Source organism: Phaeoacremonium minimum (assembly GCF_000392275.1).
Source record: "Phaeoacremonium minimum UCRPA7 unplaced genomic scaffold PA7_03_scaffold_527, whole genome shotgun sequence".
In the NCBI taxonomy this organism is placed as follows: Eukaryota; Fungi; Ascomycota; class Sordariomycetes; order Togniniales; family Togniniaceae; genus Phaeoacremonium; species Phaeoacremonium minimum.
In genome coordinates, this window is record NW_006921429.1 from 87,306 (window position 1) to 107,015 (window position 19,710).

Sequence of the window (19,710 nt, forward strand, 5' to 3'; positions counted from 1 at the left end):
CCCCTGCTGGAGCTCTCTCAACACCGAGACGGAGGCGCCGACCTTGACAGCCGGACTGGCCGGGCAGCCAACCGACACGACAAAGCCAACCTCGGCAGTCATCAACATCGTCTGGGCAATGCAGTACGAGGTCTCCTCGGGCGGCAAAAAGCTCTCCACCGGAGCCGTTGCGGGCATCGCTGTAGGAGGCGGGATTGCCGTCATCTCACTCTTCTTGATCGCAATCTGGCTATGCCTGAGGCGGAAGCGCAACAAGAACAAAACGCCTCAGGGGCCTGCGCCCGCTGCTGGGCAGACGTATGCCCAAGGTCAACAGGGCCAGCCATCCATGACCCAACAATCACCGACGTCCGTGACCCCGATGTCAAGTGGTGGAATGCAACCGCCGATGGGCTACGGCCCACCTCCGAACGGGATGCAGCCGCCAGGGTATTTTGTTCCCGTGTACGACAATCGCTCCAGCACCGCCACGAACCAGGGGCAGCCGCAGTCGCCTTCGCCTCTTGCTCCCCAATCGACAGGCACGAGCACCGGCGGCGGGACAATCAGCGAGATCAGCTCGCAGAGCGGACAGCCGTTGGTCGCCAACGGGCACGGCTACACACCGGGCTACCCGTCGGCGATTCCAGAAGAGAGCCAGCAGCATGCCTACCCGCAACAGTACGGCGTGCCCTCACACCAGGGGCAAGGGGGTGCGCTTCAGGGATTTGCCGGACCAACATCGCCACAAGAACAATTCTATACCCCTATGGCGAGTCCGGGGCAGCAAGGCGGGTATTATCAGAATGTCAACCCGCAGCAGCAACACCAGGCTCCAATGCAACAGCAAGGATATTTCTACCCAAATCAAGGGGCACCGATGCAGCCATCTCAGCAACAGCAACAGTAACATCAGCAAAATCCCCCGCCAAACCCGCAACCCCCCGCTGAGATCAACTCGGGCCAGGATACTCGCCCGGTGCAGGAGACGTCGGCATCTGGCCAGCCACAGTGGCACAGCCGTCAGGAGTGATGATTAAGGGTCTAAATATGGAATCCCAACCTACCATCGAGCATGGTGTTAGCTTAGTCTTTTTTTTAGAGCTGCCAAAAAATCATACTCAGATATAAGGAATAACATATCACCAATCATATAGTTATTGTCTCGTTCTAGGAGCTTAGTTCCCAGCAAAGGTTTACATTTACACGTATAAGAACTTCTATAGGCCACGAAAAGTAATAATAGTACTGCTGATGAGTCTGTTCAGGCACTCATCAGAGCAAGACGTATGACAACCCGTAGATTCATTACCCAGTCTCTGCCCACTTGAACCAGACAGTGACAAACAATGCTATATATGACAGTGGCCACAGAATTATCCCAGCGAGGGGAACAGAGGACGTCGGCAGGTCAGGTTTAGCCCATACTTACGAAGCAGGAAAGCAGCAAAGGCAGTACTAGCAATAGTGTATAAAAGCAAGGCAAAAATTAGAAGACGATGAACGCGGAATCCTTCATCCAACTGCAAGCCATACACCTCTGGGCAGGTCCTGTCTTCATGATTTGGCCGAAGCCTTCCGCCTGACAATTTCGTATTCTTATGTGCGTATGTCGATCTGCTTATTTTATGTTGTCGTTCATCGCCTGTATGATACAAGGGTCTGTCTCATCATCGTGTATTCCCTGAATTAAGTCTCTGCAAAAATGGCAGAATAAGCAAGGAGTTTTACGAATCCTACCCTTCCAGCGCGAAATCCAGGTCTGCCTGATCTATACTCATTGAAAGCCGTGATAAATCGCATAATAGTAGGAGAATCACTTCTGTCTGTTTTATGGTAACAACAAAAGCCCAATCTCCAATGGACCTGGCTGCCTTGCTGACGGAATGCCGTGAGGCAAACATATCTAATGTACATCAGTTCGGGAGGGATATTGCTTTAGCAAGTTTTCCCCTGTTCATGTGATCAGCAATAGAAGCCTTCCCCTTCGTCTCAGTTTCGGAACATGAGCCCCTGAAGTTCTGGGTGAATGAGATCAGTCCTTGTAAGAATATGATCACGTAAGAGCCAGTGTCAGGTTCGGAAATGCCACTGAAAGTTAAGATTCCTGTACGGTAACAAAACGTCGAGTCTGGATTTGAGCCCTCGGAACACAATGTCACTGTAGAGACATCAAGTCCGATTTGTGTCCAATGACACTCAGGCTCACGCCTTTGCATCTGAGGTTGAGGCTAGAGTAACGGGCTCGGTCACTTCATTAGGTGCGTCTCCGTTGGTCTCCGTACCATTCTTCTTCTCCTCAGTATTGCCGTTTGTAGTCGCAGCGACTGGTTCATCTTCCGCTCCGGGTGTGGCATTGCCCGACGCTCCATCCTCTAGTAGACTCGTGCCTTCGACCGACATGCCTTCTTTCTCCATCATCGCTGCAAGTCGAGCGGCGCGACCCTCCTTCTTTCTTGGAACAGGGGCTGGCAATTGTTAGTTAGCATTTCCATAGAATAATGTTAGCATAACGTTCTGGAGCGTACCTCTTCCGTTCTCCTGGACGTAAAACTGTCTCAGAAGATTAACGGCCTCGTCTCGACCCCATCCTCCTTCAACTTCATACCCAGGTTCGACGTTTCCACCATCCCCGATTCGCATCGGTATAGCGACTCGAGGCGTCGGTATCTCGTCAACGACGGGCTCTGTGCCCTCTCCACCTGTCGAGCTTTTGTCAACACTGTTTGTTGACCCATTGGCGGATCCGGGCAAACGTGTGAGCGGTGGTCGAAGTTTGTTCGCTGAAGGACGAAGTGAAGGGTCTTGAGGCGCATCCGTGGTACCGGCATTCATATGGATGTTGAATACACCGCCAGTACCACCAAACTTGTCATTCACCGCGCCGAAATACACCTTCTTGATTCCGTACTGGCGCAGCAACGATGCACACATGACACATGGCTCAACTGTGACGTAGAGAGTGCATTGGCTGACAATAGACCCGTCAACTCGCGGAGCTGGGTGGAGTTTCTGCCCATAAGGATAGAGATGTCCATCCTTCGGGTCGACGTCGCCCCAAACAGGTTCAGGCTTCTCCTTTTCCCTCCGCGAAGTTTTTCCACTCTTCCTGTTCTTGCCGCCCTTCTTTTCCGGCTTCTCCAGATCCTTCTCCTTAGTGTAGGACGTTAGAGCGCAGATGGCCATCAATTCAGCATGTCTCGTGCCATTACGCGTGATATTGGTTGCATTCATGCCCTTGGCAACCACTCTTCCGTCGTAAACCAGGACACAACCCACAGGCGTCTCATTGGTTTTCAGGGCGAGCCGTGCCTGCTATGTATTAGTATTTGCTGGACAGCGCATAGCTTCAAGAGGAGCAAGAAGAAATAGGGAAATAGATCAAGGCCTGACAAATCCGCCTGCAATTTTGAAAGCAGAGTAAACCCATTCTTATGCAAACAATGCTAAAGAAAAGCAGAATATGGGGTCCAGGGAGAACTGAGAGAAGAGTGACCGAAAGGTGAACTAACCATATCAAGGGCATCATTCATGAATCCCTGATGAATCCGCCTCTGTTCCGCCTTAACGGGATCCTCATTCTCATCGACGATGGACGACGGTTTCGTAGACAGCGAGGCGGCAGCCTGGCCGTTTTGCTGCTTGCAGTTCTCCCCGGTGCTGACGTTGAGGCCCGCTATGCCCTGGATGATTTGCTCATCCAGGACTGACGTTTCCCGCGCCGGCGCGATATTCTCCTTCTTCAACACGGCGGCGTCACCTGCTCCTGCGCCCTCGCCAGCAGTACTATTGCTGACGGCGGTAGTCGCGTGGCCATTCATGTTGTTGTGTTCGTGCGCGGCAGTAGACGACGATGTTGTTGTAGCTGGCGCAGCTGTCGCAGACTGACTTGTGCGGGTGTTGGCGTTGGCGCTGCTGTTATTATTCAGGTTCACCTTCTCGGGATCGTCTCCTCTCCGGGGCGCGGCCGTGTTCTGGTGACGTTTCTTGCGCGTCATGGCGGCGAAGAGGGCGATGGCGGGATGTAGCAGTGTGGTGAGCAGGAGCAGGAGCGAGTCGAGGAAGGCGCCGAGTAAGCGACCGGGTCGGCCCTCCCTGGAGGAGGAGGACGACTCCTGCGCCATCGTGACTTTTTGGCTCCCCACCCCCCCAGTCCCTTTCTTTCACTTCTCTCCTTCCCCTTTGGAGCCCACTTCACCCACTGCCTAGACTGGCTGACTATAAAGGCAGTCACGACTGACTTGTTTGCAGACCAAATGGGTGACACTCCCAGATTCTGTACCTGTCTCACAATCTCTGTCGCAACTTCCCTCTCCTTTCACTTTCCCGGCTTCAAACAAGAGAAAACATGCAATTGTGGTCGTGCGGCCCCTTTGTGAGTCTCATGCCCTGCCCACCTCGATGACTCGCCTCTTTCACTTAAAAAAATCGGCAGCGCGCTCGACAGCCTGTAGAAGCTCCATGAAAGTCTTATTGTCAAGGCAGAGCAAGCAGAAGCAAGTGAATCGAAAGCATCATGTCAAGTCAAGACCCAGAGAGATGAAGAGTCACACAAAGGAGGTCGCGAAGGAAAAGGGTGCAGCGTCTTTTGAGATTCGCCCGTTCGGTCGGTCGTGTTGAATTCTGCAAGTGACGGGAGCTAGTTTAGCTGCATAGCCTTGAACTAGCTTGGTCTTACCGGTGGATAATCCCCTCTAGATGCATGGCTGGGTCGAAAGTACCAGCGTTTGCCGACCCTTGGAATGAATAGGCTTCGATATAGCGGTGGCCTCGATAATTGAATCTATCATCGAGTGACAACGCATACGATCGCCGGTCTTACAAACGGCTACACCGCGTCTCAGAGAGGTGGGGAGGGTCGGTATTTCAGATGAAGAGACAGTCTATTCACTCGCCCAAGACATGTCACTGCGCTTCACATTGCAAGATGGACCTCAAAAGATTACCGCTAACAAGTTTCATGTATTGAGAGTGGAAGACTCGGAAGCTATGTCTGCCACTACATCTACCTAAGCAGAATGCCATTGACCATGAAGCTCGAAGCTTGCTCATCCTCTCCGATAGCACCAACCATTTCACGTCTCCTCCCTCTTCGAGGCGGGAGACACTCCTATAGAACACATGCAAACGAGGATGAATATCGCCTCATTCTCTCGAAGTCAATATGGGGTATCACAAAATGCAAATCGCTTCGCCAAATCATCTCAATCCGTTGCAGGCCGTGCCGTGACCAGTTCTTTTCTCATCCCAAGTGAATACACAAACGAAACACGATTGACCCAAAGTACCCTTCAAATTTGTAAGGTAAGAAATCGTTGGCTTTATGCCACGAATCTTGGACTTAACATTGTCGGAGGCGCGATGGCCGGCGACAGTTCTCTCGACAGAGCCTCCGAGGAGGTATGTGCCGAGGGGGTATGGGGTTTGTCATGTTGTAGCGCGAATGGGGCGAGAGACAGGATGATCCATGGCAAGCTATGCTGGCCGGAGAGATTGACGAGGAGGTGCGATTGCAGAGTGAACGCCAAAGCGAGAGAGGCGAGTCCGAAGACGACAAGGTGAGATAACGGGGAAGACAGCACGGAAGACTTTCCGAAGCTGTGCGAGAACCCAGCGAGAATTTGTCGCACCGGAAGGGTGAAGAGCAGCAAGGCCGCTACAAGCAAGTTGACCAAAGCGTTGGTCGGGTACTCCACGCCGCCTTGTGAAGGGAGTCCTTCGGGTAGGCGTGAAGATGTAGATTGGTCGACGGCCGCACCTTGATGCAGAGCAGTGACAGAAGTCGCCCTAGCAACTACTGATGAAAGCACGGCCTGCTGTGGTGAGGATGTCGCATAAGAGAGCCCGTCGGAGTACACATCAGAAGACTCCGTCAAGTGACGGGTCGAGAAGCCTTGTGAGAGGCTAGCGACAAGAGACATGTTCTTGGAGGCAGTGGCTGTCACTGTTCCAGAAACTTGGGTTACTCCTGAGGATATGGATGACAGGCGTGACTCGATACCGCGGAGAACAGCAGCACCGCCACGACGGCGTATGCGGTGATTCTCAGCATATTCATCAAGGACATCACGGCCAGCGTCAGTAGTGACGGTAGAGCCAGTAGATAATCCTTGAGCAGAGACGGCACGCTGTATCGCATCTCTCTTGCGATTGAACTCATCGTGATGCTCATCGGGTACGGCGCTGGTGGAGCCACCAGGTTGTACCTGAAGAACATCTTGAGCATCGGAGCGGTCAGAGTGATTGTCATCCACAACGAGAGTAGAGGCGGAGGTCTTTAGCCTGTGAATTGTGTCGGGCCTCCTCCTTGGATTATAGCCGCTGTGCAGGCTCTCGGCCGGTGAAGACACTAAGCTGGTCTGGGCTGATGGGGAGATGCTTGTAGATTCCTTGTCCATAGTTAGTATACGAACATGTGGCAAAGAGAGATTAGAGCATACGGTTGGACTAACTCCCTGTGAAATCATGGATGACCGGGTGGAAGTCGGGCTGCCGCTGCTGCTTGCGCCGTCACTGACATAGGTAAAGTCAATAAACTGGGCAAAGTCGTCAGAGGCTGTGTTCGCAAGAGATGTGTGTTGCGGGCTGGTTGTTGAAGCAATCGCGCTTAGCTGGTTGGCGCTCGAAGTCTGGAGGCGGCGTGAGAGGCCAGAAGAAGATGAGCGTCCGCCGGTTTCTAAGGATTGGGTACCAGGAACTCCCTGCCCTGGATCAGTTGGATCGAAGGTCGACGATTGGCTCTTCAGATCAAATGACCAGTTCTGGTCGTAGAATTCGCCAGTGAATCGGGCTTGAGAGGTCGAAGTACCGCTTGCTTGTGTGGATGAGGAAGTAGCAGCAACATCTTGGCCACGGGTCTGTGACTTCAATACTCCTTGCGACCTTGATTGCTGGTCAACAAGAGTGCCATCGGACTTCTTCTGGAGAGGCTGAGGCTCCTCATCAATGAAGCTAGAAGCAGGCGAGTACAGGTTGAAGTCGACGTAGTTGCTGCCATGGCCTCCTGGATTGAGGTATGGGAGAATCGGCTCCTGGCTGTCGGCAACAGGCAGGACATAGTTGTCGTTGAAGAGGCCGGCAGAGGGCGCAGTGACCGCAGGAGTGAAGGGCTGGATCGAGCTTGTGGAAGAGCCGGAGCTCGGTGAGAAGTAGCCCGCTGGGTCAAAGAAGAAGTCGTAGTCATCAGGAATGGCAGCGGTAGCCTCCTCATCGTACTGCAGGAACTGATCCCAGGGTTCTTGAGCGAAGCCTGAGAAGTCTTCAACTGGGGCTGCTGGAGCGGGAGCCATCTGAAAAGAAGCGCCCGCGAGAGCTACCTCAGGACTGACCGCTGGAGGCGATTGTGAAGCAGACTTCTTCACCTTCTTCGCCGGCTTTGCCTCGGTCTGGACTGAAGCCTGGGATGCTGTCCTGGCGGCCTTGCGGTGGCTGGGATCGCACCGTATCTTCTTCTTCTTGCAAGCATCGCAGGCCTTGAGAATGCGCATGAGGTGTGCATGGTCTCGCTGCTCCTTGGTCTTGCAGCCTCGGGACGCAGAGTTGGTGACATCCTGTCCGTCCTTGGTCATGATCTTCATGCCTGGGAGGTGAGAGAAGTCGGTGGTCTGAGCCTTGGCGGTTGAGTTGGAGGCTTTCCGCGAGGCGGTCTGCTTCTGCTGGGATGGCGTGAAAGAGTTGAAGGACTGCTCAGGAGATGTGAATGCGGTGGACTGGCTCCATGCCAGGTCAGACATGACTGGGGAGACGTTGAAGGCAGAGCCGTATCCGGAGTCTTGCATCGCAGAGCTCGCAGGAGAGTCTGTGGTGGAGCCGAAAGCGGCTGAGAAGACAGGGTAGTACTTGAAGGTCTCGCCGGTCTGCTGAGCATACTCAAAGAAGTCCATGGACACCTGAGCTCGCTTCTCCTGGATAGAAGCAGAGCCAGCGACGTAGGCATCGATCATGTCGTCTAGCTGCTTGGTGCCAAGGGCCGGGAGGAACTGAAGAGGGGCACCGAGAGAATTCTGGAAGACGGAGAAGCCCTGGATAGAGCTGGTAGAGTTGTTTCGAGACATGCCCGCCATTGGATTGAATTGATCACAATACGTGACGGGGAACGTGGTGAATGAAAAGGGGGCTATCACGGGGACAGGCAGCGGGATCAAACGCCTGGCTTCTAAGGCGAGGTGTTGATCCGGATTTCTTCTAGAAGTTTGGTGTCCACAGGCTTGGTATGAATGCCTGGATTTCGAGATAATCTGAATTGAATTGATTTGTCGATTTCTGTTGGTTTGGCCGTTCAAGGCGCTGTTGGCAAGCAGCTGGAGGGAGCCGTTGCTGACAGAACAAGCGTCTTTGATGGGCGCAAAGGAAGTGGAATAAGCGGCAGTAGAAGGGAGGGGGGGAGAGCAGGCAGAGAGAGTCCACGAGAGGTGATGGTGGGGGAAACTCTCGTCTACTTCCGCAAACTGCTGCCTGAGCAAGATATCACTTGAGGTGACGGGACGGAGGCTTCGCTTTTCGCAAAAGCTCTCTAATTCTTTCTCTCTTGTTTTTTTCTTTTCGTTTAGTTGAACGGAGAAAAGAGAAGAGGAAGGGAGGGAGGCAAAGCTGGAGTCCGGGCGGGAGTCATCCAGTCTTGATATCCTCACAAAATCCTACTACTCTAACCAGCGCGCTGCTATTGCGGGTGGTGCAGACGAGCAAAGCTGGCACCAAAACCGAGACTAAAACTAAGCCTTGGACAGGGCACAGCCTCTGCATTTGATGAACTTCACGGCGAGACTAATCAGGCATAGCGTCGAGTCACCCTCACCCTGGCGCCAGTACACGACCCGCTATTACGGTCACATAGACTGATACTTCGCTTTCTTCGGCAAAAAGGGACCAAAGTGAAGAGTCCTTGAAGTCTCTTGTTAACAGAATTGTGGCTCCCTCGCTGTAGCCGCATTTCCCAGTGGGGCCCTCGTCTCACAGCCCATTGGCTGCCAAATGCCCGTCTTGCAGGTTGCATCAGAGGGTTTTCGGCGAGCGACTCTCTGGCAGTATCACCCACAAGATGGAGATGATCCCATCCCATTCATCGAGCCGATGGCCAAACACGAAACTACAACCACAACCGCTTCCAAGGGTCAAGGCTCGAATGGCCCGCACGCTGGAGCGGACCGAGATCCTGCCCATTCAGACTTACAGTAGCTAGACTCGACGCCTGAGATAGATCGAGTCTTAGCCCAACCCAATTCCGCTCTTCTCTCAAATCGCCGTCGTCGTCGTCGTCTTATTAGTGACTTTTGGCACATGCGCAGTATCTCACTCGCCATTTGGCCTCGCTCTAATGTGATTGGCCAGTCTTAGACTCTTGTCCTCCCCCATTCCAATTCGAACTCTCTTTTGCTCTGGCGGCAGACGATGAGTCAACCGTATCGTTGCAATTGAGGAAGGTCGTCAAGACAGGAGGACCAGACAGGCTGCCAATCCGATGCAATGCAATCCAATCCAGCACCGTACCATGCCATTCATACCCCTCGCGCGCAGACTCGCAGACTCGCATCACCCTCCCTCCCCTCACACACCTCTCTCTTCTCTCTTACACACGGCTGATTATCGCAGCCGCCTCATGCAAGTATGACTCTTCGTGATTGTTTCGCCCTCCCCTCACATATACCCCAATCTGGGGTCCACCGCAACTCAATTGACCGGCGCCTCTGAGCCTCAGAGTCATCCGAGACAAAGGTCGGTAGATAGGTGGCCAGGTAGTTACACACGATATGACAGATCAATCCAATATACGCACGTCCTTGTACAACTCGTGTAGGAAGCCATCTCATGCCCCATCCCCTCAATTGCACGACATCTGAAAAGAGAGAGGGAAAAAAAAAAAAAAAAAGGAATTTCGCTTCTGAACCACCGATGAGGTCAGTCTAGCGAAAACACTAGATCGCCGGCGGATCGTGAGGTTGAGCAGCCCAGCCCCAAACCTGTGGCGCCAAAGTGGAGGAGGGAGCCAGCGGGCCCAGAGATCCATCAGATCAGTGTCTCGAGAGTGTGTGTATCTGGGTGTAGGTAGCGCGGGGGGGCGGCGGCCTGCTGAAGAGGGCGGGCGGGACACGCCAGGGGTCCCCCATCCCACCCACTCACTGCGCGCATCCGCGCCGTTTGGGCGGAGGCGGAGCTTGTGAGATGGAATGAATGGAAGGGCATGTACAGGGCATCACCATCACTGGGCTGTGAAGCCGTCAAAAGGAGACATTCTTGTCTGTTCAATATTTCGACTTCAATTTCGTCAAAGAAGTTCATTAAGACTGGCCCCCGGTGGATGGCTAATCCATCCATCCGTCCATCCATCCCCTGCTGTTGTGTACCCTGCCTGCCTGGTGATCATTTCGCCGCTGGTCTGCCTTGAACGACGCCCTCGTTCACAGGCCACATAATATCATCATGCTCCAAACTAAACTATAGCTATATAGCAGCAGAGCATCTGCCATGTGCTGTTACTATCATGGCTAGGAAATAGAAACAGTATTAGAAAAAGTCATGCACACATCATCCAAGATGGTCCCTGGTCCCGGAATGCTACCCCTAACACCAGTCGCAATCCAAAAAAAATTAAAAAAATTTAAGGTCGATGAGAAGTTGAGAGACAGTTGAGAACGCCGGCCGTACAAGGGGAATGATCATCATCAATTATATCGACATCATGCGCTGTGTCTGACGGCAGAGCTCGACGTCGGCCTCTCGTCTGCTGGCATGATAGTCTCTGCCAGGGTCGATGCGGAGTCTGAGAATGTCGCCAAAGCGGTAGTGTCCAGAAAGCTAAGTGTGGTTGTTAGTCTCTTTTAGTTATCAATCTCGAGGCGCAGGCGAAGGCTAGGACTTACCGATAGTGACCGACTACGGCGCATACGAAACATGATGTGCTTGTAAAGCCACATGGCGATGAGGCCGACAAGAACACAGATGATCGAGACGGCTGAGATGTGGGCGCGGAGGATCTGCAAGACTCTCGCCGCCATCCGACCGCAAGCGATGCCGATGCAGTCCGACGTGGAACAGCCTTGGAGGACCGCGGTGTACAAGATGATGCAGACGAGCAGGAAGGGGAGCATGCAAACGACAACACCAGTGATTGAGAGCCCGGGCAATCGGCGCTGGAACATGGGACTTGAACCCGGCAGTCTGTCTTGGAGGTGGCACACCATGTACAGAGTTTCGACTACCACATCGTTGCAAGCCATTGTGCCGTAGTCGTCCTTGGTGTGTTGGTCGAAGGCGTATTGATTATGGCCCGCACTGCCGCTTCCACTGCCATTGCCGTTGCCATTGCCATACCAGCCAGATTGATAGAACGAGGAGCCGCCCGTGGTATAATTGTTGTTGTATCCACCAGAGAATCCCTGCTCGCCAGAGTAGGGTGTGGATGCGGGCTTGTCCTGGCCGACAGCGATGGGCGTGTACGGCACCGATGAGTGGGTGCTACCGCCAACATACCCGTAATACCACAGCTCCCATTGGACGTTTGTATTGGCACACTGCGGGCATGTCTCCCGGATATTGTTGATGAAGTCACAGTGCAGGCACTTGTACAGGAAGGAAGGATCGCGGAAGCTTGCGTGATTCCACTGGTAATGAAACTGCAACTCATCGAGCGTGCCGAAACAGTCTAGACAGGTCTCACTAACAATGCTGGATAGCGATGCCCGAGAGGAGCTCGAGCGATAACCTTGACACTCCCAGCCGACCGTTGTCTGCACTCGTTGTCGACCGATTGCGACGATCCGGTCTTCATACATAGGCTGAGGCGGAGAAGCCATGCCCATTTGGAAGCCCGCATTGGTCGACCTTGGCATGCCCATCAAGCTATTATAGGGAACAAATGGAGATGCTTGTGGAGGTCGAGTCTGGACGGGGGATGTTCCACCGCCTGGTGAAAGGCGCAGGATATCTTCGAGGTCATCTGAGCTCCCAGCACTCGGTCCAGGGAATCTCGCAATGTCGCCGCCGATACCACGCAGCAAGTCACTCTCGTTTGCGGGGCCGGGAACAGTGGTGGGGGATATTGGCTGGTGAGGGCCGTGTGTGTAAGATGAGGTTGGGACGGTGAGCTGAGGTGGTCGAGGTTGGATCGAAGGCTGTCGCCGGTTGCGCGACGCCTCATAAGCGGCTTGGAATAAGCTCAAGTCATGGTGACAACACTTGAGAATCATTAGCATAGTCTTTACGCAACTCGAGTCCGTCAGTGCGGCTCACCTTGACCTTCCGACTTTTACAGATTGGGCAAGAGCCTAGCTTGCGTACAAGAGCGGCTCTAGCCTTGGTGTTCTTGTGCAGCGGGCCGTGCCGTTTCGCCGTCCTCCTACTCGTACCATTCTCTGAGACTGCGTTGTCATTCAGTCCGACATTGCCAAGGCCATGGGTAATCGACACGGCACTTGCACAGGAAGTTGAGGCCGCAGACGGTGAACCAGGTCTCAATAATAAGTCGTTCGGTTCGAGGTTGCCTTGCCCGTCCCGAAGACGAAGCTCATTCTCAAATTTGAGTTGTTGTTCGGCTTCGCGCCAGTTATTGTAGAGATCTTGCAGTTCGTGAGTTGGTATTATCCGGCCGTGGGCGTCGCATTGAAGTGTGTTAGGAGGTGAAGAGTCGGTCGGCGGCTGAGAATCGTATCTTCTGTTTGCCATTGTGTGCTGTGACAAAGGACAATATGATTGTGCCGTGGTGTTGGCGGACTGTTGGGGCGCCAGCGAGCCTCGTCCCGTGTGAGGCAACCGAAGCTATCCCCGCTGTAAGTCTGTCGTTAAGAATGAAGAGCGTCTCCAACAGAGCGACAGCTCGGTTCGACTCAAAACGCTTGAAGGTGATGATATATCCAGAATCAAGAAGCAGGTATTGTGGAATTTGAGGAAGAGTCAGAAAAGTCTATTCCGCAAGGGGGGAGCAAGAAGTTAATGTGAGGTCCGTAAGGCAGACTTCGCCTACTGGAGGCGGTCCACAGCCCACTATCTGTAAGTGCTGTTTGAGAGAGCTGCCACTCAGTCCCTCAGTCGCACTTGCGCCGTAACGTCACTGGCTGCAACAGAGAAAAAAAAGCCAACCGGGCTCTTTGCTAACAATCTGCAAACAACCGAAGCTAAAACAGTCCAACTTTGAACGAGAATCAATTTCGCGAGATGACGAGTCTGTTCGAGGCCTTTTGGGGACTACGTACGCTCTTGACCACTGGTCTACTTACTGGCCAGAGAAGGAGCGCGAAATGGAGTCTGGGAGGGACATGAGAAGAGAGACCCAAACGGCCCCCACCGCGTCCCTCCCTCAAACTGACAGGTTTTGTATGTACAGTTTGTTCCACTCCTCGGCACGGTCTCTCAAAGATTGACACGGTCACATAATGTAACTATCCGTGGCAGGCAGGCAGGCATGGCGCTGATGAGGGATGATGCGCTGGATCCGGGTAGCACGTGTCCGAAGAGTGGCCGACGATCCATCGTAGGACTGGTGCAGACTAGGTAATCATAGGAGTCCTGGACCTGATGGATGATCGTTGCGAGAGTGGTGATGATGCATTGGGATGCCGTTTTTACACATATGAGTCGGGCGAGCAACCGGGGAAATTAGAGAAGAATTGAAATCGGGAGAAATGCCCGTTTTTTATTTGATTCTCCTCCCATGACCAAACCCGACAATCCCCCTGCCGCCTGCTTGCTTGTTGGCCCCGCAGACTTGGTTCAAGTTGGTTGGCCTTTGGGCTGCAATTCCCTTCACTTATTCGCCAGGGCGACCAAACGAGTCATATTCCACAATGAGGGGTAACCGACCCCCATTGCTTCCTTCGACTTGGTCTGATTGACCGCTGTTGGGTTCGGAAAAGCCAACCGCCACGGCTTTTCACCTGAACTCTGGAGCGGCGGTTACACGTAGAGTTCGGACGCAATGGTTCAGACATTATGTGAACATGACTTTCGAGTCTTTCTGAGGAAGATCCCGATCCGATCAAGGCAGCCTACATAACTCCCCCAATGCTCTTTCAGACAAGCCGTTCCGACTACGCGCGAGCCCTAATCAACGCTTGGCTGCTAGCAGACACGCTGTCTTCCAGAGGCTTATGCTCGTTGCTGCTTTGGGCTTCATGTGCCTTGCCTTGCCTTGCCTTGCCTTGCAATCCCATGCTGTCGTGCATGTCCCGTCGCACCACGGCTAGGTTGCCTTACAGTAATTCGCTGGAAAGTTTCCCCTGACGCCAGCAAGCTCGCCGACCCACCAGTCCTGGTCGGTGTTTGTTTTCTTGACGATCTTGATCATGTCCCCTTCACTAAACGACAAATCTCCAGCTCCCTGCCCCACGAAATCGTACAGTGCAACGACGTACTCGTCCGGTCTTGTGCTAGGTATGCGCTTCGGCGGCGGAGGCGGCGGCGGCTTCTTCTTGCCAATGCCGTTAGGGTAAGCCGGGGTCGCACCTTGTGACACGCTCGACGCAACGGTGGACGCCGTCGATGGACGATCCCGAGAGCTGAAGTAGTCGTTACTACCAATCCGGGCTGAGCTTGGCGAAGCTCCCGACGACTGGCCCAAATTAGTTGCTGTCGTGAAATCTGTAGGACGTAGTAGACCAGAATAGTTGGGGCTCTTGACGCCTGGGCTTGGGGGTATTCTTGGACTAGGCTGGGGAGAATAGTCGGACGCAGCTGGTGATGTCGCAGATCCCATCGGCGGTATCGAGTTGGAAGATGGTATTCGCATCGGTCTGCCTGTACTAGCGCCGTTTGAGCTAGGGATGAGCCCTGATGAAGTCCGTCGGAAACCATCTTTTGCACCTTGTGGAGCTCCAAATGAGGCAGAAGGCTTGCGGCCCTGGCCGTCGTCTCCCAGCTTCATAGGCTGGTGAATCGCCTTGCCACGGGCAACGCAGCTTATAGATTCAGCTTGCCGCTGTATGGGTTTGAAATCCTCGGCCCACTGGGCGATCACGTCTTCCATGGGAGGAGGCGGTGATGGAAAGCCTTGCTCATTGCAATAATTGTTCAATATGGTATAGTATAGCCCAAGAAAGTGGTTCTGCATCAAAACGTGGGCCGTGAGCAGTGGAGATATGAGACTGAAAGACGCTGAGATTATTGGTGGTAGCGTCTCCCGGAGGTGATCGTCAGCTATTTGAAATTCCTGGTGCAAAAGTGTCAGTGGAAAGCATCTCAAGCCGTTACGAGCATCGGGCATACCTCAGTTAGATTTGCCAGTTCATCTTCTGCCTTTGCCAGTGCTGCATCTTCCTTGGCTGTTTTATTCGGCTTCCGATGCATCTTGGCGACCCTATCTTGAACCTTTTCGTAATCCAGCCTCTTGTTTTCTCTCTTCTTGATCGTCTTGCGGATAGGAGCAATCGCATCTCGGGCATCGGTAGCGGGTCGAATGATTCTGTCGTCAATGGTGCCAATGTCTTCGATAAGCTCGGCTTTCAGGTCTGAATAGGCCTCCTTCAACTTGAACGTGCGGGTTAATTGAAGCTCGGATGTAGGAGTCAACGGTGCGCCATGACCATCATATGCGCCGACGATGGGGTCGTATAGGCTTTCGTAGACAGTGACAACCTCGAGCTGTGCTGACAGTATAGATACCCAAGAATCTCTCCATGCCTTTGCGCTTTCAGTAATCTAATATTGAAGAAGTCAGTCAACAGTTAGGTCTAGAGGGGGAGAGAGAATGAGACGGCTCACCCGTGCTAGCAGCCGGTCGGCATCCTCGTAGTCATTGAGGAGAACAGAAACCTTGGCATTGTCACCAGGGCCTCTGTTCATCAATTTCCCAAACTGCCTTTGCATGGACTGCATGGTGAAGGCGGCGTGTGCGGTTCTCGTGGTTGCTGTTCTTCCAAGGTCTCAAGTTCCCCCGCGTTGGAAAGTCGTATTTCCGAGAATGATGTCAGGGGAAGTAGTGCCTGGCTCGCGTCCTCCTCACAACGCAGCTGAAGTAAGATAATTTGGCTGCAGCAGTAGGAGAATATATCAATCCAGCAGTGTACAATGAGAGCTGTCGTGAATATGTGCAAAAGACAAGCTTCACTGTGGTGAAGGATGCTGTTGAGGACAGAAGGGTGTTGCCAGGTAGTCTGGGTAAGTGGATCGCAAAGGCGGTCTGGAAATAAAGATGCTGTACTCTACCTACTATGTATGTAGAAGCTTGATTTAGGGGCCAACTTGGAACACTGTGGCCAGCAGTCGTAATTGAAAGGATTGAATTGTGCAGGCAGAAAAGACACACATACACACACTTCGCATATACCTATCTGATGGATGTCACATAGAGGAGGGAGCGGATGATGTTCCTCTAGCTATTTATACTCTGGCGATGACGCTGTAGATGCAAATCCTGGCTGACGCTGTAGATCCAACGTCTTTTCGAGAGGCACAGCCCAGGCAAGCAATGGGATTTCTGGGTTTCTGGGGCCTGGCAGCCAACAGATCTGGCACGAAACAGGGATCGAGGTTCCAAGATGGGAGCTTCGACCACTAAACGGCTCGCTGGCAGCGTGGCTATTAGGCGAGACTCCCCTTAAAATGCACGCCACAGGACCCCGCCACAGGGGGGACAGAGGGGTTCAACCGTTCCGGGCCGCTAACCGGAGCTGCTGAGACAAGAAAGTCAACCCCGCCTACCCACTAAGTTAAAGAACACCTGATCAGCTGACTGCGTAAATCACAGTCGCGTTAGGTCGGGGATGCTACGCGTCGTCCCAAACCTTCCTTTTCTTTGTAGGGCTACCTCCGAGGCAACTTTGTATTCACACAACACAACGCCGTGTAACTCCTCATATGGCTCCCACCATACGGTAACAATGCCCTCGTTCGCCTCTTCGATTGCAGCATCGGGGGCGGCGGGCCCAAATAGTCCCCCATCCAGCGCTGCCGTCCTCGAGTTCGTATGCCTCTTCACGCATGATCTTCGCCGGAAGCAGAAGCGCTGGCAAGATGGCCGCCTCAAGTTCCACACCTTCAACAAGCGTGTCATGGTGTACGATGAGCGGGGCAACTTCATCGGAGACATGCATTGGCGCCTCGACCACGACTTTGCCGAAGGCGAAGAAATCCAGCTTGAACGGGGTGGCGTCATGGTCCAGGTCGCAGAATGCGTGGGCCGCAGGGAACAAGACCTGTCCGAGCTCATCGACAAGAGAGCGAAGGAGAAGGAGGAACGTCAACTGAAGGCTGTGGCCCGTACCAACGCATCACTGTCGGCACGACCAACTCCCCGTATACCGCAGCCTGACCATATCCAGGTGCGGCATCGCCCGCTTCACCAACTCATTGGAACTCCAACAGGACATCATGGCCGAGCATTGGCGCCAACTGAATCTCCGTACGAGCAGAGGCACAGCCCAAACAACCCCCCTGATGAGCAGAACCCTCGAGCTGTGAAGCGACGGAAGTATGACGACGTCCCAAGCAAGAGCGGCTATGCTCAGGCTTTGTTCGGTGCCACCCTGACTCTGAGTGCTACACCTATGAGCTCAGCGCCTGTCCGCCCTCGAGCTTTCCCCGACAGGAGCCTATCTGTCGAAGTGGAGAGTCGAGAGCCTTCTCAGGAGCAAGTCCCCCTTCGGGAGCAACCAAAGTCTTCCCGCCATTTTAACTCACGAGAGAAACGAAAGGAGACCGAGCAAGCTCCTGTTAAGCCAAATGATTGGAATAAACAACGCGAACCACCGTCAGTTATAGAGGACTTCTCTTTTGCTACGAACCATCAGGATAAACGCCCACAGAAATTGGCGAGTTCACGCCCTGATCGTGTGCGACAAGAGGTTGTCCTGGTAGAGGATGACGAAGCGGAAGATAACGATGTACATCGCAATGTCGAGACTGAGATTGTGAGACAGCCGGCTCAACCTGCAAGGCCTTTGAGGCGGGCCGCAGAGCACACCAGTACAGAGAAGCAGAAGAAGAGAAAATCAAGAATCGAGACGGAGATTTCACAGGAGGTTTCGGATAGCGAACCACGCAGGGTTGGTCAATCGAGGATTACAACCAAATCTAAAGTGATCGATCGAGAACAACCTGAACCAAAGAAAGCCACGCCTGCCATTGTCGAGGTTGCTGGACAGACACGTCTTCTTCATGACTCTGCAGCCAAGAAGCAACCGAACGTTCCTCTGCAGAAATCGGAAGAAGCCAGAACTGAACTTCGTATCAAGCCACGGAAGAAGCGTGGCTTGCTGATGATGGCAGAGCCTGTCGCAATTGCGCGGCGGGAAACTAATCAGCCTTCACTTCCCCAAGCCCAGACTACGTCGAAGAGACCTCCAGTTAACGAACAGGGCTTAGAGGACGATCCTTTTGCCTCTTCACCTCCTCGACCCAACTTGCGACCATCACGGGTCAGGAAACTTGAAGAACAGACTGCCCCGCTTACGAGAAACACCACCACAGACAAAGATGGAAATGTTCAAGTCGGCAGAGTTATCGACGATGAATCAGAAGACGATGTTCCCCTACGCGCCGCGCCTAAGAAATCAAAGACGTCAAAACGTCCGAAGAACCGCCCGAAGGCAATCCTTGATGACGATGAAGATGAAGAAGACGTATCATTACCGGTTGGACCTCGAAAGAGACTTCGTCAGCAATCAACGGCCGCAAGCCCTGCTACCGTCAATATTGACTTCGGAGAGCCAGTAGAGGCAGAAGCTCCCAAGGAGAAACCTCGAAAGACCAGAAAATCCAAGAAGACTCGGGAGGTGGAAGAAGAAGTGGCTGTCTTTGATAGTGACACAGGCGACACTTCAACTTCACGCCGTAACCCGAAACGTGCTGCTCAACGACGGCGCCGCTCTAGGGAAGATAGACCCGTGGAGCTAGCGCTTGACAGCGACCTTGCCGAAGCGGATGAAGTTCGGCAGCCACGGAAGAAGAGGCGACGCAGTGAAGAAATGCCCCAGGTACCAGCAGGTCCGCGGCTAGCAAGACTCTCGAAGAAGAGCGTGAAGAGTCGCGAGGTCATTGGCTTTAGATTGGACGACGCGGCTATGTTCCGCGGTCTAGGACCGAGGACTGGACCTCCTATTCAAGAGCCTGCACCACGACAGGACACCGAGGGGCCAGCGTTTGCAGCTACTGTTAAGCCCTCCGACAGAACTTCCTCGCGCAGGAACTCTGCGACCAAGACTGCTCAGCAGCCTGAGTTCCCTCCACCTCCGCAATTACACATTGTAGATCAGCGCGAAGGGACCAAATCCTCTAAAAAGCAGGCAGTGGTCGAACCAGTTCGAGAAAGTGCCCCTGAAACCTCTGAACGGACCGCAGAACCGTTGGAAGTTCTCGAGGCCCCAAATAACGACACATTGCCCAGCAATCATGACCGGTCACACAAGCAAGATGCAGTCATATCGGTACCACCACCTCCTTTGCCGGCTCAAGAACCGAAAGGGCCAGTGGAGCTCGAAGTCGACCTGCTTGAGGGCGTCACTCTATCACCTGTGGTATTCTCCCCCGTGAAGCCGTCGCTACCAGCCGCGTTGGTACCGCAGGAGCTATCAGATGATAAGATCCCAGCCGAAGCACCTGCGAAGACACCGCCTGTCGAGCCAAAGCCAGCGATTATTCCCTCGCCCGTGCAGAGAGCTCCTTCTCCTCTACTTCCAGAGCGACGAACCATCAACGGTCTAGGACGACAGAACTCCGCCATTGGCTCCCTCCAAGCCAGGAACCAACCTACAGAAGCACCGCGCACAGAGCCGCCCAAAGAAGCACCAGCACCAGCCGCAAAGCCAG

The 19,710-nt window shown here is 53.5% G+C and overlaps 4 protein-coding genes across 4 annotated transcripts; all 4 read right to left on the reverse strand.

Annotated features, from left to right (window-relative positions):
- Nucleotides 1-2,184: 2,184 nt before the first annotated feature.
- UCRPA7_7452 (putative trna-specific adenosine deaminase 2 protein) lies at nt 2,185-4,103 on the reverse strand (the record flags this gene model as incomplete). Its single annotated transcript, XM_007919983.1, has 3 exons — nt 2,185-2,447; nt 2,508-3,291; nt 3,492-4,103. The coding sequence occupies 3 exons, from the start codon at nt 4,101-4,103 to the stop codon at nt 2,185-2,187; spliced, it is 1,659 nt and encodes a 552-aa protein (XP_007918174.1).
- Nucleotides 4,104-5,941: 1,838 nt separating this feature from the next.
- UCRPA7_7453 (hypothetical protein) lies at nt 5,942-8,042 on the reverse strand (the record flags this gene model as incomplete). The annotated part of the gene is made up of 2 exons (XM_007919984.1): nt 5,942-6,185; nt 6,736-8,042. The coding sequence occupies 2 exons, from the start codon at nt 8,040-8,042 to the stop codon at nt 5,942-5,944; spliced, it is 1,551 nt and encodes a 516-aa protein (XP_007918175.1).
- A 2,599-nt stretch (nt 8,043-10,641) lies between these two features.
- Nucleotides 10,642-11,774, reverse strand: UCRPA7_7454 (hypothetical protein; the record flags this gene model as incomplete). The annotated part of the gene is made up of 2 exons (XM_007919985.1): nt 10,642-10,770; nt 10,836-11,774. 2 exons carry the CDS (start codon nt 11,772-11,774, stop codon nt 10,642-10,644), a joined length of 1,068 nt encoding a protein of 355 aa, XP_007918176.1.
- A 2,375-nt stretch (nt 11,775-14,149) lies between these two features.
- Nucleotides 14,150-15,780, reverse strand: UCRPA7_7455 (putative sh3 domain signaling protein; the record flags this gene model as incomplete). Its single annotated transcript, XM_007919986.1, has 3 exons — nt 14,150-14,518; nt 15,172-15,603; nt 15,667-15,780. The coding sequence occupies 3 exons, from the start codon at nt 15,778-15,780 to the stop codon at nt 14,150-14,152; spliced, it is 915 nt and encodes a 304-aa protein (XP_007918177.1).
- Nucleotides 15,781-19,710: the final 3,930 nt, after the last annotated feature.